Source organism: Dendrobates tinctorius, unplaced genomic scaffold, assembly GCF_039654945.1.
Source record: "Dendrobates tinctorius isolate UK_male_01 unplaced genomic scaffold, ASM3965494v1 ptg000010l, whole genome shotgun sequence".
In the NCBI taxonomy this organism is placed as follows: Eukaryota; Metazoa; Chordata; class Amphibia; order Anura; family Dendrobatidae; genus Dendrobates; species Dendrobates tinctorius.
The window spans coordinates 664,079-684,868 of record NW_027361678.1 but is presented as its reverse complement, the minus strand read 5'-3'; the positions used below and the strand labels follow the sequence as shown (position 1 = coordinate 684,868).

Sequence of the window (20,790 nt, the reverse complement as noted above, 5' to 3'; positions counted from 1 at the left end):
GGGTCAAAACACGCCATGTGTACATAGTGCAGATTTTCCGCATAGATTTGCACGTGGAAAATCTGCACCATAATACAGTAAATGCAATTTTAAAAACCTCATGTACAGTACAGACCAAAAGTTTGGACACACCTCATTCAAAGAGTTTTCTTTATTTTCATGACTATGAAAATTATAGATTCACTCTGAAGGCATCAAAACTATGAATTAACACATGTGGAATTTTATAATTAAAGTGCGAAACAACTGAAAATACTGTATGTCTTCTATTCTAGGTTCTTCAAAGTAGCCACCTTTTGCTTTGATTACTACTTTGCATACTCTTGGCATTCTCTTGATGAGCTTCAAGAGGTAGTCACCGGAAATGGTTTTCACTACACAGGTGTGCCCTGTCAGGTTTAATAAGTGGGATTTCTTGCCTTATAAATGGGGTTGGGACCATCAGTTGTTTTGTGCAGAAGTCTGGTGGATACACAGCTGATAGTCCTACTGAATAGACTGTTAGAATTTGTATTATGGCAAGAAAAAAGCAGCTAAGAAAAACGAGTGGCCATCATTACTTTAAGAAATGAAGGTCAGTCAGTCCGAAAAATTGGGAAAACTTTGAAAGTGTCCCCAAGTGCAGTGGCAAAAACCATCAAGCGCTACAAAGAAACTGGCTCACATGAGGACCGCCCCAGGAAAGGAAGACCAAGAGTCATCTCTGCTGCGGAGGATAAGTTCATCCGAGTCACCAGCCTCAGAAATCGCAGGTTAACAGCAGCTCAGATTAGAGACCAGGTCAATACCACACAGAGTTCTAGCAGCAGACACATCTCTACAACAACTGTTAAGAGGAGACGTTGTGCAGCAGGCCTTCATGGTAAAATAGCTGCTAGGAAACCACTGCTAAGGACAGGCAACAAGCAGAAGAGACTTGTTTGGGCTAAAGAACACAAGGAATGGACATTAGACCAGTGGAAATCTGTGCTTTGGTCTGATGAGTCCAAATTTGAGATCTTTGGTTCCAACCACCGTGTCTTTGTGCAACGCAGAAAAGGTGAACGGATGGACTCTACATGCCTGGTTCCCACCGTGAAGCATGGAGGAGGAGGTGTGATGGTGTGGGGGTGCTTTGCTGGTGACACTGTTGGGGATTTATTCAAAATTGAAGGCATACTGAACCAGCATGGCACCACAGCATTTTGCAGCGGCATGCTATTCCATCTGGTTTGCGTTTAGTTGGACCATCATTTATTTTTCAACAGGACAATGACCCCAAACACCTCCAGGCTGTGTAAGGGCTATTTGACCAAGAAGGAGAGTGATGGGGTGCTACGCCAGATGACCTGGCCTCCACAGTCACCAGACCTGAACCCAATCGAGATGGTTTGGGGTGAGCTGGACCGCAGAGTGAAGGCAAAAGGGCCAACAAGTGCTAAGCATCTCTGGGAACTCCTTCAAGACTGTTGGAAGACCATTTCCGGTGACTACCTCTTGAAGCCCATCAAGAGAATGCCAAGAGTGTGCAAAGCAGTAATCAAAGCAAAAGGTGGCTACTTTGAAGAACCTAGAATATAAGACATATTTTCAGTTGTTTCACACTTTTTTGTTAATTATATAATTCCACATGTGTTAATTCATAGTTTTGATGCCTTCAGAGTGAATCTAATATTTTCATAGTCATGAAAATAAAGAAAACTCTTTGAATGAGAAGGTGTGTCCAAACTTTTGGTCTATCCTGTACATGTCATATCCCCTGCAGTGTTGGGGTAAAATCCGCAATGGTAAATATTGCTGCCGAAAACCAGGCAGATTTTCCGCCCATTTCACCTTATGCATTGCAAAAGCTGACATTATGCAGTGACATCTGCAGCATAAATTGACGTGCTGATGGTTTTAAATCAGAAATGTAGATCAGTTTTCCACAAGAGTTTTTCCAAAAAGTGAAAAGGTGTTTTTTAAGTTTTATTTGTACTAGAATATGCAGTAAATTTTCTGCAAAATCTGCTTTCTTTATATGGGAACATTCCTACACAGAACTGACATGCTGCAGAATTTCTGCACCAAAATCAGCAGCATAATCTGCACCAGAATAGTCCAGATTTTGTTGTGGATTACCCTGCCTTTTTATTGCAAAGTAGTAAAGTGAAGTCTGCAGTGAAAATTTGGTTTTCTTACACACGGTGTCATAGATTTAGTTTACTCTAATCCACAATGTCGCAACTCTATTATTCTGTGCATTTTCCACTCTCACATCCATAGTGGCAAATTTGCAGTGGGAACATGACTCAAGGGTCTGTTAATCACGATTGCAGTTTTGCCAGTATTTGACTTCTAACTAGGCAACTAATTCTGTCAATCATTAATTATTGAAAATGGGCAAGAAATGTCATATTTGCATAATTATTTGGTTTTATTTATTTTTCTTGATTGTAGTTGTCGTTAATATGTCATTTCCTGTTACTTATCTGGCGCTAACGTGTAGATCTCTCAGCACTGTATAGACTTTGTAATCCACCTTTGACCCTGTTAGATCTCACTAGATAATTTCCCTATTTTATAGCTATATGGTATTATTGGAGAATCTAAAGGAAAAACAGGGAGCGCACAGGAGTGGTGGCGCTATTGTGATACTCTAGCAAAGCTTCCATTGGGTTCTTCCCAATCGATCTGTATTTTTGCGGGATTGTCTTGTTGGACAAACTGGATGGGTTAATGCAAATGTACATAAGATTGGGCATTTTGGGAATTTGGATGCAAATTTAGGAGATATGTTTTAGTTTAATTAAACCTGATGACAAAACGTTTTCTTAAATTTTTTTTCTATTTTCTTCCAGGATTTCTTAGGTAGTATTGACTCTTGAGTCTCTCAGCCATGGCTCCAAGGAAGAGGAGTAACCGAGGAATCTCGTTCATCTTCTGCTGTTTTCGAAGCAATGAACATCCGGAGATTACCTACCGGTTACGAAATGACAGCAATTTTGCTCTGCATTCGATGGAGCCGACGTTGCCCATCCCCGCAGCTGAGGAGCTTGATGTCATGTTTGCAGAGTTGGTGGTAAGTGTCGCTGTAATAAACTAAAGATATGTGCAAAATAATTAATGAAGGTCCTGATGGAGAAATGGCCTGTATTTGTATCCCAGACATATTCATGGAATTTATCGGAAACCATTTCATTCCTCTACTTTCATTCATTCTAATTGGTTTGATATAAAGGGGTTTTCCACGAAATACGTTTATAACTTATGCACAATATAGGTGAAAAACAATGTATGATCGCGGGGACCTCCACCGATCTCGAGAAGTAGGGTCTAGTGATAAGCAAACGTGCTCGGACAAGGTGTTAAGCAAGCATGCTCGGGTGCTAACCGAGTGTCTGCTGCGTTCTCGAAAAACATGTTCGAGTCCCCGCGGCTGTTGGACAGCAGCACCACTTGCAGGGATTGTCTATTTGTTAGGCAATCCCTTCATGTATTGCGGCTGTCTAACAGCCGCAAGGTAGCCGCAGGGACTCTTAACATAGTTTTCAAGTACGCTGAAGTCACTCGGTTAGCACCCAAGCGTCTTCGGCGTACTTGAATAATATGTTCGAGTCCCCGCGGCTGCATATCTCACTGCTCCACCTTATCAAAGCATGTTAACTCATAACTAAGCATTACCTGACAAATATAATCTTTACTAATTTTTAGAAAAGGACTTTAGGTCAAATTCACACACATGTTTTGCGGTCTGAGTACGGACTTCGATGCACAGAGCAGCCAGGGGGTCTCCGGACCTGAACTCGAAAGCCTTATATATGCCCAAGTGGCTGCTGCGTTTTGAGTCTGAAGATTTTTTTGCTAGTCTGAGTACAGTCTGCAATCAGCTGCTTTATTGTTACACTGCAGTTCAGGCATTTTATCTCGGGACATCGTATTAAGATTCCGAGCTGCGCTCCGCTTCTCATTAAGACGCTGTTGTATTCTGCATGGCGCCCTGATGCACCGAGAAGCCACCGTCAGAACCTTGGCGCAGTGTTATTGATGCTGTCTGTGGTTTGATGCCTGAATATACTGAATGTCTGACTGCATGTTACTCTGTTGTATAGAAATCATTTGGTGCCGGAACTGGGATATGAAGTGACCCCTACAGTTATACATTTATTCTCTGCCTGATTTGATGCTGGACTTACAACCAGAAACATTTCTTCTAGCATTTTTTTAATGCATAGTTTTCAGTTTTATATAATACTAGCTGAAGAGCCCGGCGTTGCCCGGGCATAGTAACTAACTACGGTTAGTTATAACAAATTATAAAGATTATAGAGTTATATATATATATATATATATATATATATATATATATATATATATATGTGTATATATATATATATATATATATATATATATAAAGCTGAGTGTATAGCCCCGCCCACTCCACATAGCCACATTCACTATAATATCCCACATTATCCCGTCAGCCAGAGCTACCGGACTACTACCCCTAATATCCCACATCATCCCGTCAGCCAGAGCCAATGGACTACTACCCCTAATATCCCACATCATCCCGTCAGCCAGAGCCAATGGACTACTACCCCTAATATTCCACATCATCCCATCAGAGCCAGTAAAAGTAGAATAGTGAAATTGCACAGAAACATGGTTCACTAAGATCCCAGGTTTTCTACTGATCAGGCTGATAATCTCATGTATCTGCCACCATAAATATCACAGTCATGCTTTTCACCAATGGACAGGCAAAAACCTTATACATTAGTACAGTAGAGAAACCTTCACACACATTTTCATGCACCGTCAACTTGTAATTTGTCCGGTTGAGTTGCTCATGGATGTACAGCATCTGTATGCAGTATAGTATCATATTTAATGGGTTGTTATGGGAAAAGTATTACAGGTTATATGGGTATATTCAGGTGAATTATGGGGAAAGTAGCACTTTAAAAAAAACTCACAGCATCAGAGCAAAGTAACACATCAATAATGCATAAAAGTGTCTGTGAAAATATATTAAATCCACATGACATTTAATATGTGCACTTTCCTACTTTCATGTGTGTCACTTAGTGATACCAAGCAGGAGGGGGGATTCATTTCTGTCATGTACTCACTGCTCCTTTCTGGAGGATAGACGATGGCTAGAGCTTATGTTCCTGGGGATGCTAGATTTCTCCCACCATGTCAGTGTCTGCTGAGATGTTGTCAAGTGGGAAAACTTGCGCATAGCAACCAATCACAGCTCAGCTACTTTTAACCAGCTCTGGTGAAATGAGAGATGCTTAGTGATTGGTTGCAAGGAAAACTGTTGGTCATAGCAACCAATCACAGCTTAGCTTCTTTTGAACAGCTCTAGTGAAATGAAAGATGCTTTGTGATTGGTTGGTGATACACACACATTGATTTTTATATATAGAGATTTATTTTTTTCATCCATTTTTGTAAATCATTAAACTGTAACAAAATGGCACGTGCAAGTGAGGCCGCACATTAATTCTGATTTATTGTGTGCTTTGGACACAAATGGCCTCATTTATCAAACCTGACTAATAGAAAAACTGTCTCCAATCACAACACAGCTTTGATTTTACAAAAGTGGTGTAAGAAATAAAAGCCGTGCTCTGGTTGCTATGGATCACAAAGATAGGCTATGAAGTCTATGGCAACCAATCAGAGCTCAGCTTTTATTTTCTAAACTGCTTCTGGTAAGATGAAAGCTGCCCTGTGATTGGTTGCTATGGGCCTCAAAGGCCATTTTGATAAATGAGGCCTAAAATCGAAGTCATCCATATCTTTTATAACTAGACTGGTTTTGTTACCTGCCGTCTTCTCCATGACATAATGTATATTTAGAGTAGTGTCTAGTACTCATTTAGTCTGACTTATAATTTTCCAGAATTAGTCACCGGCACTCAGCGCCTTATGTGCTAGACTTGGGTATTGATCGGATAACGTGTCCCGCACAATGTGTTCATTGGATGAGTCTGTTATACAAAGTGTCGGGAATCGATGCAGAGCCTGATCACTTACTGTGTACTCTGCCTCCCACGACTAATGAGCCCGGCCGTGCCACATCCTGTAATACAACACACGGCCAGGCCTCCATTATTTACCTGGCACAGAGAAAAGGGTTGTGGTAAATGCTGAGCAAACAACAAGGCCTATTCACCTTAAGGCTATGTGCACACGTCGCGTTTTTGCCGCGTTTTTGATTGCAGATTTGTCACAAAACTTGCAGGGTTTTCCTGATGCCAGCAAAGTGAATGAGGATCCTGAAGTCTCATATACACGTTGCTTATTTTTGCCTTGCAGATTTGGTGCAGAAAATTAAAAATCTGTAGCATGTTAATTCTTTCAGTGTTTTTGCAAGCATTTTGTCACCCCAAAATGCTAGAAAAAAGCAGGCTGAAAACATGTTTTGTTTCCTGCCAAGAGATGTAGAAATGGTGCAGAAATTCTGCAACCAAATGCTAAATGTATCCATACACCCTTGGGCTTCGTTCACACACTGCATTTTTGCAGCGTGTTTTTAATGCTCTTTTATGCCAATTTTCAGCTGCGTTTTACAGTACCATTAAAGTCTATGAGATTTCAGAAATCTCATGCACACACCATTTTTTTTCCTGTTTTATGAAAGCACTGCCTTTTTACCAAATGTAACATTTCACTACTTTCAGCGTTTTTCCCCATTGAAAGCAATGACTTTTGCAAAAAAAAAGGGCTCCTAAAAAGCCGGTATCAGGTTTTGCTGTGTTTTTGGTGCCAAAACCTGATGAAGTTGAATCAGATTTTTTTTTTATGCTCTAAACTTGATCAGCATGCACAAGAGAGAAATGTACCCTGAGAAAAAAAAAACTGCACAAAAAATCACGGCAAACACTCGGCAGAACCTGCTTTTTTTTACTTTGCTTCTTTACTGCCAAGAGAGCAGGTTTCGCCTGTGTGGCGCCCCTGAGGCTCAGTCGCCACAGAGGTACTGCACCTTCTCCTAAGGTGTGGTGCCCCACCATCCAGGTAAGTTGGGGGCTCCTGATCACGCTCCAACACTCGCACCCCACACAATAGAGTAGTTCAGCAAAACCACATTGCGGCTCCTTACTTAGAGAGAGGCAGAGCACCTTTGGTGGTTCCCTGCTTGGAACACTAGACGTGCTGGGAGGTGGATGGAGTTGAGAACATATAAAAGAGCGGGGCAGTTCCAGGATTGAGGTTCAGTTGAGGTCAGTGAGTAGGAGAGAGGAAGCCACTCGGGAGGAGTGGGGATCCCTGGAAGAGGGATGGAGGAAGGAGTGCTGCAGCTGCCTCAGTGACCTGAGCCAACTGGCACGGGAAAGGAAAGAAGGAGAAGGACATTGAACCGAAGACTGAGCTTCCATAGAAGGGAAAAGACAAGTACGGAACGTAGGAGTAAAAGGGAACACAGAGGACGTGGGTTAGAGGAAGAACCCTGCCTAGAAGTTCTAAGCGCAAGGCCGGGGCCCGGTCCCCGAGGTTGTATGAACACTAATGGTTCTGCAGCAGACACCGGTGGAGTAGTGGGCTGTAAATGCACTACTCCCATCTAAGACTTGAGGGCACAACAGCAACACGGAAAGAGAGCCTGGACTTAGGAGTAGAGAGTCCCTGAAGCAGGTTACAGCTGTCTGCCGTGTAAGTAGAGTTCTTGGGAACATCTGTCAGGAGGAACTCCAGTGTAACACGGTGCTAGGAGATCTTCACACTTAAGGGCGCTATGAAGGAGACATTCAGGAAAGGCACATAAGTGGCGGAGCGTGGAAGGGAGCATTCCATTTTGCCTGGAGGTTGACTGAGTCCCCGACCCGGAGGGCACGGAAGCGGGCACTACAGACTGTGAGTAAAGCTTTGGAACTACATGCCCTGGTGTCCTCCATTCCTTCCTGCGTCCGTTCGCGTGGCACTGCTACATCCCCTGCGCCGGACACTACACCATCTAAGTGTCTCCACATCTACACTGCCCTGGGACAACAGCCCTGCCTGTGGAGGGCTGTACCATCCTTGCTGCACCACACCATCTGTCCCAGAGGATCTGTCTGCAGCGTCGGCTTAACACCTCCCTTGCCGAACACCACAGGTGGCGTCACAAACTATTCATCTAACTACATTCCACCATTCACATCTCCCAATTACTTGGGTGCCAGGGCCACGGTCCGGGTCACCGCTGCTGTGACACATCCCACTGATACCGGCCCGGTACCGAGTACCCCCACCTGCGTCAAAAAAAAAAGTTTATTTACAATTTCATTTTTTGATGTAAATTGGTGACTTATAATAATAATAATAATAATCTTAGTTTTCACGGCAATGAATGCAAGGCAGCAAATTAGATATATTGTATATAAGGGATCGTTCCCTGCCCCAATAGAAAAAAACACTTCCACCAAGACTCCTTGCAAAAATATAGTGCATTTACTGCATATTTCACCCTTTGCAAGAGGTGCTTGTGTGAACATACCCTTATATTGCAGAGATATTTTAAATTTTTTCTTTGGCTTCAAAGAAGTATCAGATGTTTTTGTATATATATATATATATATATATATTATCTCTATAAGGCTCCTGATATGAATAGTAAAGTGGATTTCCATGAAAAATAAGCAGGAATAGTTTTAAGGCTATGTGAACACTGAACTGAGTCTTTTCGAGGTTTTTGTTTTTTTTTTAGAAGTTTTGAAATTTTGTGGAGGAATTGGAGAGTTCACACTCAATTTTTCCTTAGTTTCTGCTCCAAAAATTCTCGGAAAACTGTGTGTGTGAACATAGCCTAAGGCCACATTCAGTATATGGTCAATAGTTTACATCAGTATTTGTAAGCGAAAACCAGGAGTGGGCGAAAATTCCAGAAGTGGTGACGTATTTCTATTATACTTTTCCTCTGATTGTTCCACTCCTGGTTTTGGCTTAAAAATGCTAAACGTGTGAACGAGGCCTAGGGACAACACCAGCAGCATAAATTGATTTATTGTAGAGTTCAAAATACACAGCGTCAGTTAGTTTACTCTCCAGGTTTTCTCCACAGCAGATTTTTCTACAGACAACTCAACAGCGGGAAGATCCTCTGCCGATTATGCCACATTCACACATCGTGTATCACGGTTGAAGAACAAGCTGCGATTCTTTGACCAGCCACCTGTCTAAGAGGCTGTCAGTTTCGGTCAGGAGACACGTAACTGTTATGAGAATCATTCTATGCTCCAGATATCACACAGCTGTGTGAATATGGCATTAGCTCAGTGGGAATGCGCCCCTAATTCTCAGTAATGGAAAAGAGTGAGTAAATTCGCATTTGCTTTGTTCCAGCTACTATGTCAGTATACCATGGCTGATTGATGGGAGCCCAGCAAGTCAGGTCTGTGGAGTCGGGAAGGCAAACCTCAGACTCTGACTCCTCTGTTTCTCTGACCACATCTCCCGACTCCCCAGCACTGGTCACTACTGAGCATGCATATAAAATGCAGCACAGATTAATCTCATGTATGACTCCACAGCACTGGGCACTACTGAGCATGTACATACAGTGCAGCACAGATTCATCTCCTCTACGACTCCACAGCACTGGTCACTACTGAGCATGTACATAAAGAGCAGCACAGATTCATCTCATCTACGACTCCACAGCACTGGTCACTACTGAGCATGTGCATAAAGTGCAGCACAGATTCATCTAATCTACAACTCCACAGCACTGGTCACTACTGAGCATGTGCATAAAGTGCAGCACAGATTCACCTCATCTACGACTCCACAGCACTGGTCACTACTGAGCATGTACATAAAGTGCAGCACAGATTCATCTCATCTACATCTCCACAGCACTCGTCACTACTGAGCATGTACATAAAGTGCAGCACAGATTCACCTCATCTACGACTCCACAGCACTGGTCACTAATGAGCATGTACATAAAGGGCAGCACAGATTCATCTCATCTACATCTCCACAGCACTCGTCACTACTGAGCATGTGCATAAAGTGCAGCACAGATTCATCTAATCTACGACTCCACAGCACTGGTCACTACTGAGCATGTACATAAAGTGCAGCACACATTCATCTCATCTATGACTCCCCAGCATGGCCTCACTAATGAGCATGTACATAAAGTGCAGTAAAGATTCATCTCATCTATGACTCCACAGCACTGGTCACTACTGAGCATGTGCATAAAGTGCAGCACAGATTCATCTCATCTACGACTCCACAGCACTGGTCACTACTGAGCATGTACATAAAGTGCAGCACACATTCATCTCATCTATGACTCCCCAGCATGGCCTCACTAATGAGCATGTACATAAAGGGCAGCACAGATTCATCTCATCTACATCTCCACAGCACTCGTCACTACTGAGCATGTGCATAAAGTGCAGCACAGATTCATCTAATCTACGACTCCACAGCACTGGTCACTACTGAGCATGTACATAAAGTGCAGCACACATTCATCTCATCTATGACTCCCCAGCATGGCCTCACTAATGAGCATGTACATAAAGTGCAGTAAAGATTCATCTCATCTATGACTCCACAGCACTGGTCACTACTGAGCATGTGCATAAAGTGCAGCACAGATTCATCTCATCTACGACTCCACAGCACTGGTCACTACTGAGCATGTGCATAAAGTGCAGCACAGATTCATCTCAACTACAACTCCACAGCCCTGCCTCATTACTGAGCATGTACATAAAGTGCAGCACAGATTCACCTCATCTACGACTCCACAGCACTCATCACTACTGAGCATGTACATAAAGTAAAGCACAGATTCATCTTAACTAAAAGCCGAGATCCTTAGATCAGGAACAGAATAAACATTTATAGGACATTTCATAACTTTCCCAAAGTCTTTTGAAAAATCTTACAATACATGCTACCTTGAACTACTGTACCCAATTTATTACGGTATATATTTTAGGAGTCAGTGTTAGGCCATTTTATACAGACTCCAGCTCAGACTCCAGAGCCCTGAAGATAACAGTGGAGAAGACCTTTGTTGACCTATCTAGGTTTTCACAAGATCTATCTTTATATATTTAGGAGTTGGTCCATTTTATGCCGACTCCAACTTCACCAACATGGACACTGATTCCTACTCCACGACTCTCGATTCCACAACCCTGCTGCAAACCACCTTCCGTACCTGACTGTATCCCCGGTTCCTCTTTTTGCTCTTTTTGATTAGTCGTCCTGATGAGACATTGTGTGTGCATTACACCGCAACAATGACATCGCATTAGGCCAGCTAATCAAAAAATGAGACTGGGATGCTGTCAGGTTACGGAGGCTTCTCCCAGGGCTCATGTCCGGCGGCTATAGAATACTAAACTGGCCACTTGACTTGAATCCTTTTAATCGGTTTGCTCATCTCTTAGTAACCTTGTTCTATCCCAGACTTTAGGGCCACAATATGTTGACTATGACATTAATTATTCCAAAGTTGCAGCCATGTGGTACTCAACCATTGTGATGTGACTTCTAGTGGAGGCGCCCTATAGGATATTACTGGAATATGAGCAGTTTAATGGCAACTTTCCAAAGTATTTGTTTGCAATGTCTCCATGTGATGTGAATGACTGCTCGCTGTTAGTTGTAAACCTTTTATCCTTCATAATAGCGTTAAGCTTGATCACAATGAAAGTTTCCGTCATTGCTGCTTGCATGAACTTTTGAACACGTTATAATTATGCTTTATTGTATGCTTTGCAACTTTACATTGTAATCTCGAAAGCAAGGAAACTCACCCCCCCTTTGGGTATACTCCCACAGATGTAACCTTCTTAATATGTTTGTATGACGTTTAGTTTGTAGACCCATATTAGTCGTAACACCTCCAAAATTATAGCGCCCTGAAAATAAAGGTATTACTATACTTCCCTAACACCGTTCCTATATTAAATCTACAAGAGTCTAGCGCAGGTACAAGACTCTTCTTTTCTGTGTCTTGCGTGTTCTGCCTATGTTGCACATTGGCACCATGCTGCCTTGACTGACACAGATAGAAAAAGGCCCCTGTGCAAGAACAGTTGATCTGTGTATGAGAGAAGCTACTTGCTGATATGGAGGTTGTAGTGGACCCCCTTACCTCTTGGGCCAACAAATACCCTAATCATTTTGTCAGAAAAGCAAATCGTTGGGGGAAAAAAATCTCCGATCACAGCCAGTGCTTAACATCTGCTCCAAAAATTCAACATGTCCAATCCGGGTTTTGAGGGATAATTATCATTCATTCATAGGCATCAGTTGTAATTAGCAATCATGTATTTTTTTTTTTTTCTTCTTCACCAAAACGGCCTACAATCATTAATTTTGGTTGTAATCATAACATTTATCTTATGTGTATGGAGGCCACTAAATGCAGGAATTAATGAATTTAACAATTATCCATTAATGCCCAATTTTCTCTGTTACTAGGGCCAGATGATGTGGCCAAGGTATGGCAGAAAACCTCTGCAACATCCCGTCACTACATTATGTTGACTAGCTTTTAAACGGGCCCATGATTTTACAGAACAGTGATTGTTTATTTTTACACATGTTACAATAGGTCTTGTGGCTTTGCGGTAGAAACGGCTGTTCTGCAAAATCACGTGCCATTTTAACAGTTGACCGCTGCTTTGGTGTCACTCTGTTTGGCCTTACTCATAAAGGGTTGTCTACTTTCAGAAAATCTCAATCCACTTTGCAGTTTTTTTGTTTATTTTTTTAAAAAGCTTTATTCACTATCCCCTGGTTCAGCACTGAATCAGCGCCACTTGCTCCCTGTGTCTGGTATTGGTTATGACGCTTACATCACGTCGGCAGCACTATGGCCAATCAGTGAGCTTAGAGGCTCAGAGGGGCGATGTTCTTTCTACGCGGGCTGGGAGCTTACCGATTGGGAGTCGACATGACTTTGAATACCAGAATCCAGGAATGGCAGCGGCAGCTCAGCGCTGGGTCCGGGTACGCGGAGTAAACCACAGAGATACTTTTAATGAAAAAAAAACTTTGCTCAAAGAACAATATTTTCTGAATCTCCAACCCCTTTAAGAAAAGAACATAACATTTATTTACAAATAAATAGTTTATATGTAGCAAGGACATCCTATGCTAAACTATGCCTGCTGCCACACTGTTTTATTTGGGCTAGCCACAAAAATAAAGAATAACCTGTGTGTCCTGTGTTATGTAGTTATAAATATAGAGATTATATAAGTTTATTATCTTCTTATATATTGTGCAACCAGCTACCCATCTGTGATTGTCACTGAGGACATAGGGAGGAACCAGAACTATTGTCTGTTATTAGGCCAGAGCATCACTAAACAATGGTTGTGCCCTGATTTTAAGCACTGGCGCTAAGAATGATGGACCCATGTCTTGTTTCTCTTTGTGCCACACCTGCTTGGTGTCTGGTGCCATAAAGGTTGCCCAACTCCCTACATAGACAACATGTTTGGCTGATGTTCAGTTTGTACAGATTTTTTTTTTTAATGTGGCTTTTCCTGGCCAAGTTTTTGGTGTAGTGTTTTTTTTTTTTGGTGTATGAGGCTTTTTTTCTTTCACTTGATTTAGAAGTAAAATTAGGAGCTCCTTTTTATGCAGAAACTCCTCGAGAATCGACACATTGCTACTTTTTCCATGTGAAAAAAAACAGCACCATTATTATTTCTCATTCAAACGACCAGTTATTCAAAGTATTTGAAACTACTTGATTTTCCTTGTGGAGTGTAGCAGAATTTGCTCCAAAATTTACTTCCAGAACCTCTGTGTAAACATACCCTAACATGATTAGGTACAGTACTGCTCATTGTTATTGGCACCCATGAAGTGTAAGTACATAATGTGGAATATCTCCTGGAAAAAAAAAATTACCGTAAGTGAAAGTTTGTTTTGTATAGAGCACTCATGTTAAATATAAACGACCAAATGATAAACAATAATTTAAAACCAAAAACGATGGAAGTGACAAATATTAAAATCTAAAACTTGCTGTGACACTGTTATTGGCCCCTTTACATTAAATTAGTATGGAAACTCATTTTGACTCATCTGTGGTAAATCGCAAATGAGAGTCACCTGTGACTGTCAGTGATGTGAATTAGCCAATGAATAATGACTTGTGTTTTAAAAAGTCACTGGTAGACCCTGTTCCTTTGTCACAATGGTGAAGACAAAGGAGCTGTCTGAGGACATCTGAACTGCTATTATTAGCAAACACATGACTTCCAAAGGGTATAATGCCATCTGCAATGACCTTGGTATCCCAGTTTCAGCACTGCGCAATGTTATTGAGAATTTTGCCAAGCATCATACTATCAAGAACCTCCCTGGACAATGGGGAATAGAGGAAAATTGACAAGAGATGTCTTTGAAGGTTGGTGTGAATGGTGGAAAAAACACCATATCAAACATCCAAAGACCTGAAGGCCAACGTGGAACAGTCTTGGGTCATGGTTTCTACAAGTACCATATGTCGGACACTACACCAAGCAGAGCTTTATGGGCGAAGGCCAAGGGAGAAGCCATTCCTGAAGACAATACATAAAAAGGAATGACTGATCTTTGCCAAAGAGTACCTTGACAAACCACAATCCTTGTGGGAAAATGTTCTCTAGACAGATGAAACAAAAATATCTTTTTGGCAATGCAAAGCAAGAGTTTGTTTACAGACGGCGCAATGAAGCTTATAAGGAAAAGAACATCCTATCAACAGTTAAGCATGGTGGAGGATCCATAATGCTGTGGGGTTGCTTTGCTGCGTCTGGTACTGGAGGCCATGACTATATCACTGGAATCATGAAATCATAGAATTATCATAGAAATCATAGAATTATTAGAGATTTTAGAGCGAAATGTCCTACCTGGTGTAAGAAAACTTGGTTTGAGTCAAAGATCATGGTTCCCACAGCAAGACAATAACCGAAAGCACCAGGGCTGTGGAGTCGGTAAGCCAAACCTGCGACTCCGACTCCGACTCCTCAATTTCCCTTACACCGACTCCACGACTCCGACTCCGACTCCCACACATATTGCTTATATATGTGATAAATTTATTGTAGTACAATGTGAACCTCAGACATTTAATCATTTTTATGATCCAATCAAGATATTTAGATAGAACAGAATATATATTGGTGTACTACCCGGTTTTCATTCTTTTTGGTACAGATACGATATGGATAGACATATATGGATAAATGGATATATAGATAGAGCAGATTTCTAATCTGCTTTTGCTATTGAAAACATTATCTATGAGCTCAAAAACCTTTCAGGTGATGCAGTTTTTTAAAAAGATGATCAGCTTTTGCAGCTGAAAAACGTATCCTCAAAAAACACAGGAAAAACGCTGTGTGTGAATGTAGCCTTAGATCAGGAATATAACAGCCATTTATAGGACATTTCATAACTTTCCCAAACTCCTATGAAAAAATATTCAGCACATCCTGCATTGAATTACTGTACCCAATTTATTATATATTTTATTTAAATGTTTTTTATTAAGTTTTGTGAATTTTTTAACAGGAAAGGAAAGAAAGTGGGAAAGGGTTAGGTGAGGAAAGGATACCCCCTGTAAATACAGGGAGACCCCCAGATGGGGGATAGACAGGTATACAAACATAAAATACCATAATTACATCATACGTACAAAAATAAAAGCTGTAGTTGCATGTTACCTGTCCCGTCCGTAACCACTAGGTGGTCTAGGACCTGTTTGGGGGCTTTACCCCCCCCCCGTCCTCAACCACACAAGGTGGCTCTAGGACTGATTGGGGGCAAAAAAAGGTTCAAACAAAGCTACAAAAGCAAATACCTGCTTAATCTACATGAATATACCAAACTAAAAAAAAAAAACCTAAGCACTAGAAACGTAGTTTGGACCATGTAAGGGGAAAGTTCAGCTTTATTCTCAAATCTGCTCGTGGAATATAAACCTCAGATCACAATTTTATCTGACATATATGTGAAAAGCTTTGAGAGGTCCCAGTGAGACCAAGGTTTCACGATAATAAAATCCAATCGAGATCCCAGGTTCAGGTATGATGTAAACAGAGGTCTTGCACAGATGAATATAAATTTTTGGGAAGATGATTATTAGAAATAAGTCCAGCATCCCTAAGGAAGTCTATACCATCCCGCGGAGACAGAATATGAATTATGTTTGAAGCATATCTCACGATTAATGTAGAATTTTGGGACCAATTATAGTCAATACTAGCCCGGCGAAGCTCAGTTGTTATTTGTAAAAATGACCTACGTTTTTGTATAGTGTTTTTACACAGATCCTTAAAAAAAACTAAGTTTTTATAGGGAGACGAAAGAAAACTAGAATTTTTTGTTAAACCAAGAAGGGTGTTTCTGACCCAGTTAGGATAAAATGAGACAATAACATCTCTAGTTAAGTCAGACGGCAGGGAGGAAGGTGTACGAATCCTAAATATTTTTTCAATTAGATTTTTACATTTAGTTTCCGGAAATAAGTAAGACATCATTGAGGAAACATACTCCCTCAATCTAGTTGGTTGAACTGACTCGGGAATACCCCTGATTTTTACATTATTTTTCCTCTTCAAATCCTCAAAATTGGACAACGAACATCTGAATGAGGCAATCTCCTTCTGTATATCCCTCAAAGAATCCGAGAGCTCGTGAAATTTTGATGCTTCAATAGAGGAGGAGAATTCAGATTGTTTAAACGTAGATTTTACTGTAGAGAGGGAAATATCAGGTGTAGTGTTAGGTTTTATTACATTCTCGCTGACTGTAATTGAAAAGATACTTTTCATAAGTTGCTTAATCGAGTTTCCTAATATTTTAATTTTGTCTATTCCTGGGTCTCTCACCTTGCTAATCCCCAGATCATTCAACGAAACTAAAAAGGTTTTGCATGATTTAATCAGGAAATCCTCAACGGGGAAACTCCCAGGAACCAATATATTATGTAGCGAGAATGGATCAGTAAATACCTCCTTAATATCAGTCTCTGTCTTTTCTTGAGCTATATCAGTTTTATCATCTTGAGAAGACATATTATCACCAGATTCTCCATTACTGATAAAGCTCTCAGACATAAAGGAACGTATCGAAGATGCCTCATCCGTATCGCTTATATCAACTGAATCAATTAGATCGTTTTCTGAGTCCCCGAGAGAGGCTATCTCCTCCCCAGAGGCCTCCGAGTCTGCATTTTCTAATTCCTCCCCACCGTCAGACGATGGTTCTGACTTATTATAATTTAGTCCCGACTGGTGATTAGAAGAAACCTCCCTATTTGTGTATAAAGCGAAAAGGTCATTTTCAAGTCGAGCAAACAAAGCACTTGACTCTTCCTTCATAGACTGGAGAATATTATCCAGCCCAAACTCTTCCTGTCTAGAGGAAACGCAAACTGATTTTTCATGAAAGCCGTTTTTTTGTAGCCCCATGTCAATACCAGAATCTACTAATAATCGCTTGTCCCCAACACTTTTTTGAAATCCCATATTGAGATCTATCTCACGGGATGACCGGGCCCCCCCATAGTACGGTGATTTTATCTCCCCATCTAATAATTGTTTAGTTGTGTTTAATGGTATAAATTCCGCTGCATCATGTCGCAAAGCACTATTAAGATGTTTGATAGAAGGTGTTAATGATGTAACAGGTGTACATAATGATAAATCTGCGGTAGATTTAAGTAGCGGTAGTTCAATCGTTTCGGCTCTGCTACATCTCTCCTGAAGCACTACTACAACGTCAGACTCTCTTCCCCCATTTCCCTCTTCCACCGATAGTGCTGTGCGGACACCAGAATCCAACAAAGGCGCAGGAACCTCAGCACTGCTATATTCCAATGGCCGCGCTGTTGCAACACATGATGTAGTCATCTGACCAAAGTTCTCCCCTGAAGCCTGTATGGCTCTGACTTCAGAGGCCCCCAGCGGCCCTATGCATGCCGCTGATCGGACTCCCGACTGTCCCTTAATATTCCCAGATCCACCACAGATGGGCGACCCCCCGGATCCGCTCACCGGAGAAGAAGGAAAGGAAGAAGATCCCCCGTCACGGCTCCTCCATTGTCGCGCGGCCGCGGCTTTCACCGCGATCTCCCCGCTATGATCCTTCACAGCGGGGATTGCTCCAGGTGCCAGGGACCTCACCGCTGATGTCGCAACAGATCCACGTGGGTTTCCCGGTGTAGAAGATCCATCGGAGGGCGGCACAGCTGATCCCAGCAGCGGCGCCGCAGTGTTTCCACTGCCGCTCCTCTTCTGCAGCCACGTGGCTTCAGCCTTCACCGCGGTCTCCCCGCTTTGATCTTGTGAAGCGGGGACCGCTCCAGCTGCCGAGGACCACGCTGCCACATTCTCCACATGTCCACTTGGGCTTCCAGGTGTAGAGGATCCTTTTGAAGATTTCTCAGCGGGTTCCATCTGCGACGCTGCAGAGACTCCACCGCCGCTTCTCCCCTGCTGCCGCGCGGCTCCAACAATTAGCGCGGTCTGCCGATCTGCTCCCAAAACAGCGTCAGCCAGCCTCGGGGTCTCTCTGCATCCAAGGGAGCTCACCATTGAGGTCTGATCTGCCCTCTGGATCTCACTGGCTCCTTGTTTTTTCCTCCCGCTGCGTTGATCTGTCACATGGCTGGGTTGTTTACATCCAGCGTGGAGGCTTGGGCCCGACAGGCTCCCCAGGCTTCTTGGACCTGTTGGGCGGTCTCTTCTCACAGGAACCATTCTTTTTTTCTTGCAGCACCTCTTAGGCATCTTCTTATTAATCTGTGGCCGTTTATTCCACAAGTTAGCAGTCTTTTAGTAAGCTTAGAGTAGGGGAAAGCAGGAGCTCCTGGAAAACACGTCCGCTCTGCTCCCCTGCAAGCCACGCCCCCCCTTATTATATATTTTAGGAGTCGGAGTCGGTCCATTTTATACCGACTCCAACTCCGACTCCGACTCCACCAAAATGAGCTCCGACTCCGACTCCACGACTCCGACTCCGACTCCACAGCCCTGGAAAGCACACATCCAAAAGTACACAGAAATGGTTGAAAAGAGCAAAATTGACTGTTTTAAAATGGCCAGCAATGAGTCATGACTAGAGTTGAGCCAATATGTTCAGAATCGTTCGCCGAATCTGATTTGCCATATTTGTGCCATATTGGTACCCTATTCGTGCCGAGTTTATGTTTGACGATTGATTCTGAACATATTGCATCATTTCTACTCCCATTGACTACAATGACGTTCAGCAAATATTGCAAAAGCAATATTCGCCACCGATCATAATCGTAACTGAATTTTGAAAAATTCGCTCAATTCTAGTCCTGACCTGAAACCCACTGAAAATCTTTGGGTGAGCTGAAATCTGACCATTGGGAAAAAGAGCCCTCCAAACATTCAAGAGCTTGAACAAGCTGCAAGGAAGAGTGGGAGAAAAAAAATCAGCTAAGAAATGCAAGAAGTTTATAGATGACTACAAGAAACTTGCCAAAGAGTGTGCAACCAAGTATTAATTAGAGGTGCCTTTATTGCTGCACATGCTGTTTATTCTGTTTTTTTTTCTTTGAAATTGCAACACGTAAGTTGAAAAGCAATGTTTTATTGTTGTATTACTTTGGACCACTAATAAAAAATCCTGAGGATATAACTGTGGTACATTTCCATTTATTTATGAAGATGTTGTGAAATCTATGAGAAAAATGAAGAATCATTGAATGGTGACCAGCACTGTATATTACTTTTTAGTATTTCTGGCACCGCTTATCTTTCAATCATCTTACTTTTCTAATTTGGACTTTAGATTATTCGTGAATGTGTATGACGAGCTTTGTTATAACGCCAAGTGACATCTGGTTGATAAAGTTATTATAGTATCTTGTGATCCAAAAAGAAGGTGGGCATGCCCGACCTCTACTCCATTCGAAGTCCATGGTTCCTGGGAATCAAAGAACCACCCTTGGGATGACTGGCGGTCCCAGTGATTGGACCCCATTAATCAATAAGTTACTATTTTCGGAGTATCTATTGTATAGTAGATATTGTAGTATTTTGGCAATAATGGCAGCAGGTAGGGGGCTAAAATACACTGCTCAAAAAAATAAAGTGAACACTTAAACAACAGAATATAACTCCAAGTAAATCAAACTTCTGTGAAATCAAACTGTCCACTTAGGAAGCAACACTGATTGACAATCAATTTCATATGCTGTTGTTCAAATGGAATAGACAACAGATGGAAATTATTGGCAATTATCAAGACACCCTCAATAAAGGAGTGGTTCTGCAGGTGGAGACCACAGACCACATCTCAGTACCAATGCTTTCTGGCTGATGTTTTGGTCACTTTTGAATGTTGGTTGTGCTTTCACGCTCGTGGTAGCATGAGACGGACTCTACAACCCACACAAGTGGCTCAGGTAGTTCAGCTCATCCAGGATGGCACATCAATGCGAGCTGTCAAGAAGGTTTGCTGTGTCTGTCAGCGTAGTGTCCAGAGGCTGGAGGCACTACCAGGAGACAGGCCAGTACACCAGGAGACGTGGAGGGGGCCGTAGGAGTTGGCGGATGCTTTAGTCCAGGTCTGGGAGGAGATCCCTCAGGAAACCATCAGGAGCATGCCTAGGCTTTGTAGGGAGGTCATACAGGCACGTGGAGGCCACACACACCTGAGCATCTTTTCATTGGCATGAGGCATTTCCACTGAAGTTGGATGAGCCTATAATTTGATTTTCCACTTTGATTTTGAGTATCATTCCATATCCAGACCTCCATGGGATATTCATTTTGATTTATATTGATAATTGTTATGTTTTATTGTTCTGAACACATT

General features: G+C 42.1%; 1 protein-coding gene across 5 annotated transcripts in view; it reads left to right on the top strand.

The window, feature by feature from the left end:
* Window positions 1–20,790, top strand: part of DAAM1 (dishevelled associated activator of morphogenesis 1) — a 214,121-nt gene that overhangs the window by 119,595 nt on the left and 73,736 nt on the right. For all 5 annotated transcript variants that reach the window (XM_073585596.1, XM_073585564.1, XM_073585571.1 and 2 more), the window contains one exon: window positions 2,820–3,040. In XM_073585596.1, coding sequence (XP_073441697.1) covers window positions 2,858–3,040 — 183 coding nt within the window. In that variant the 5' untranslated portion in view covers window positions 2,820–2,857. The remainder of the gene's footprint in view (window positions 1–2,819; window positions 3,041–20,790) is intronic.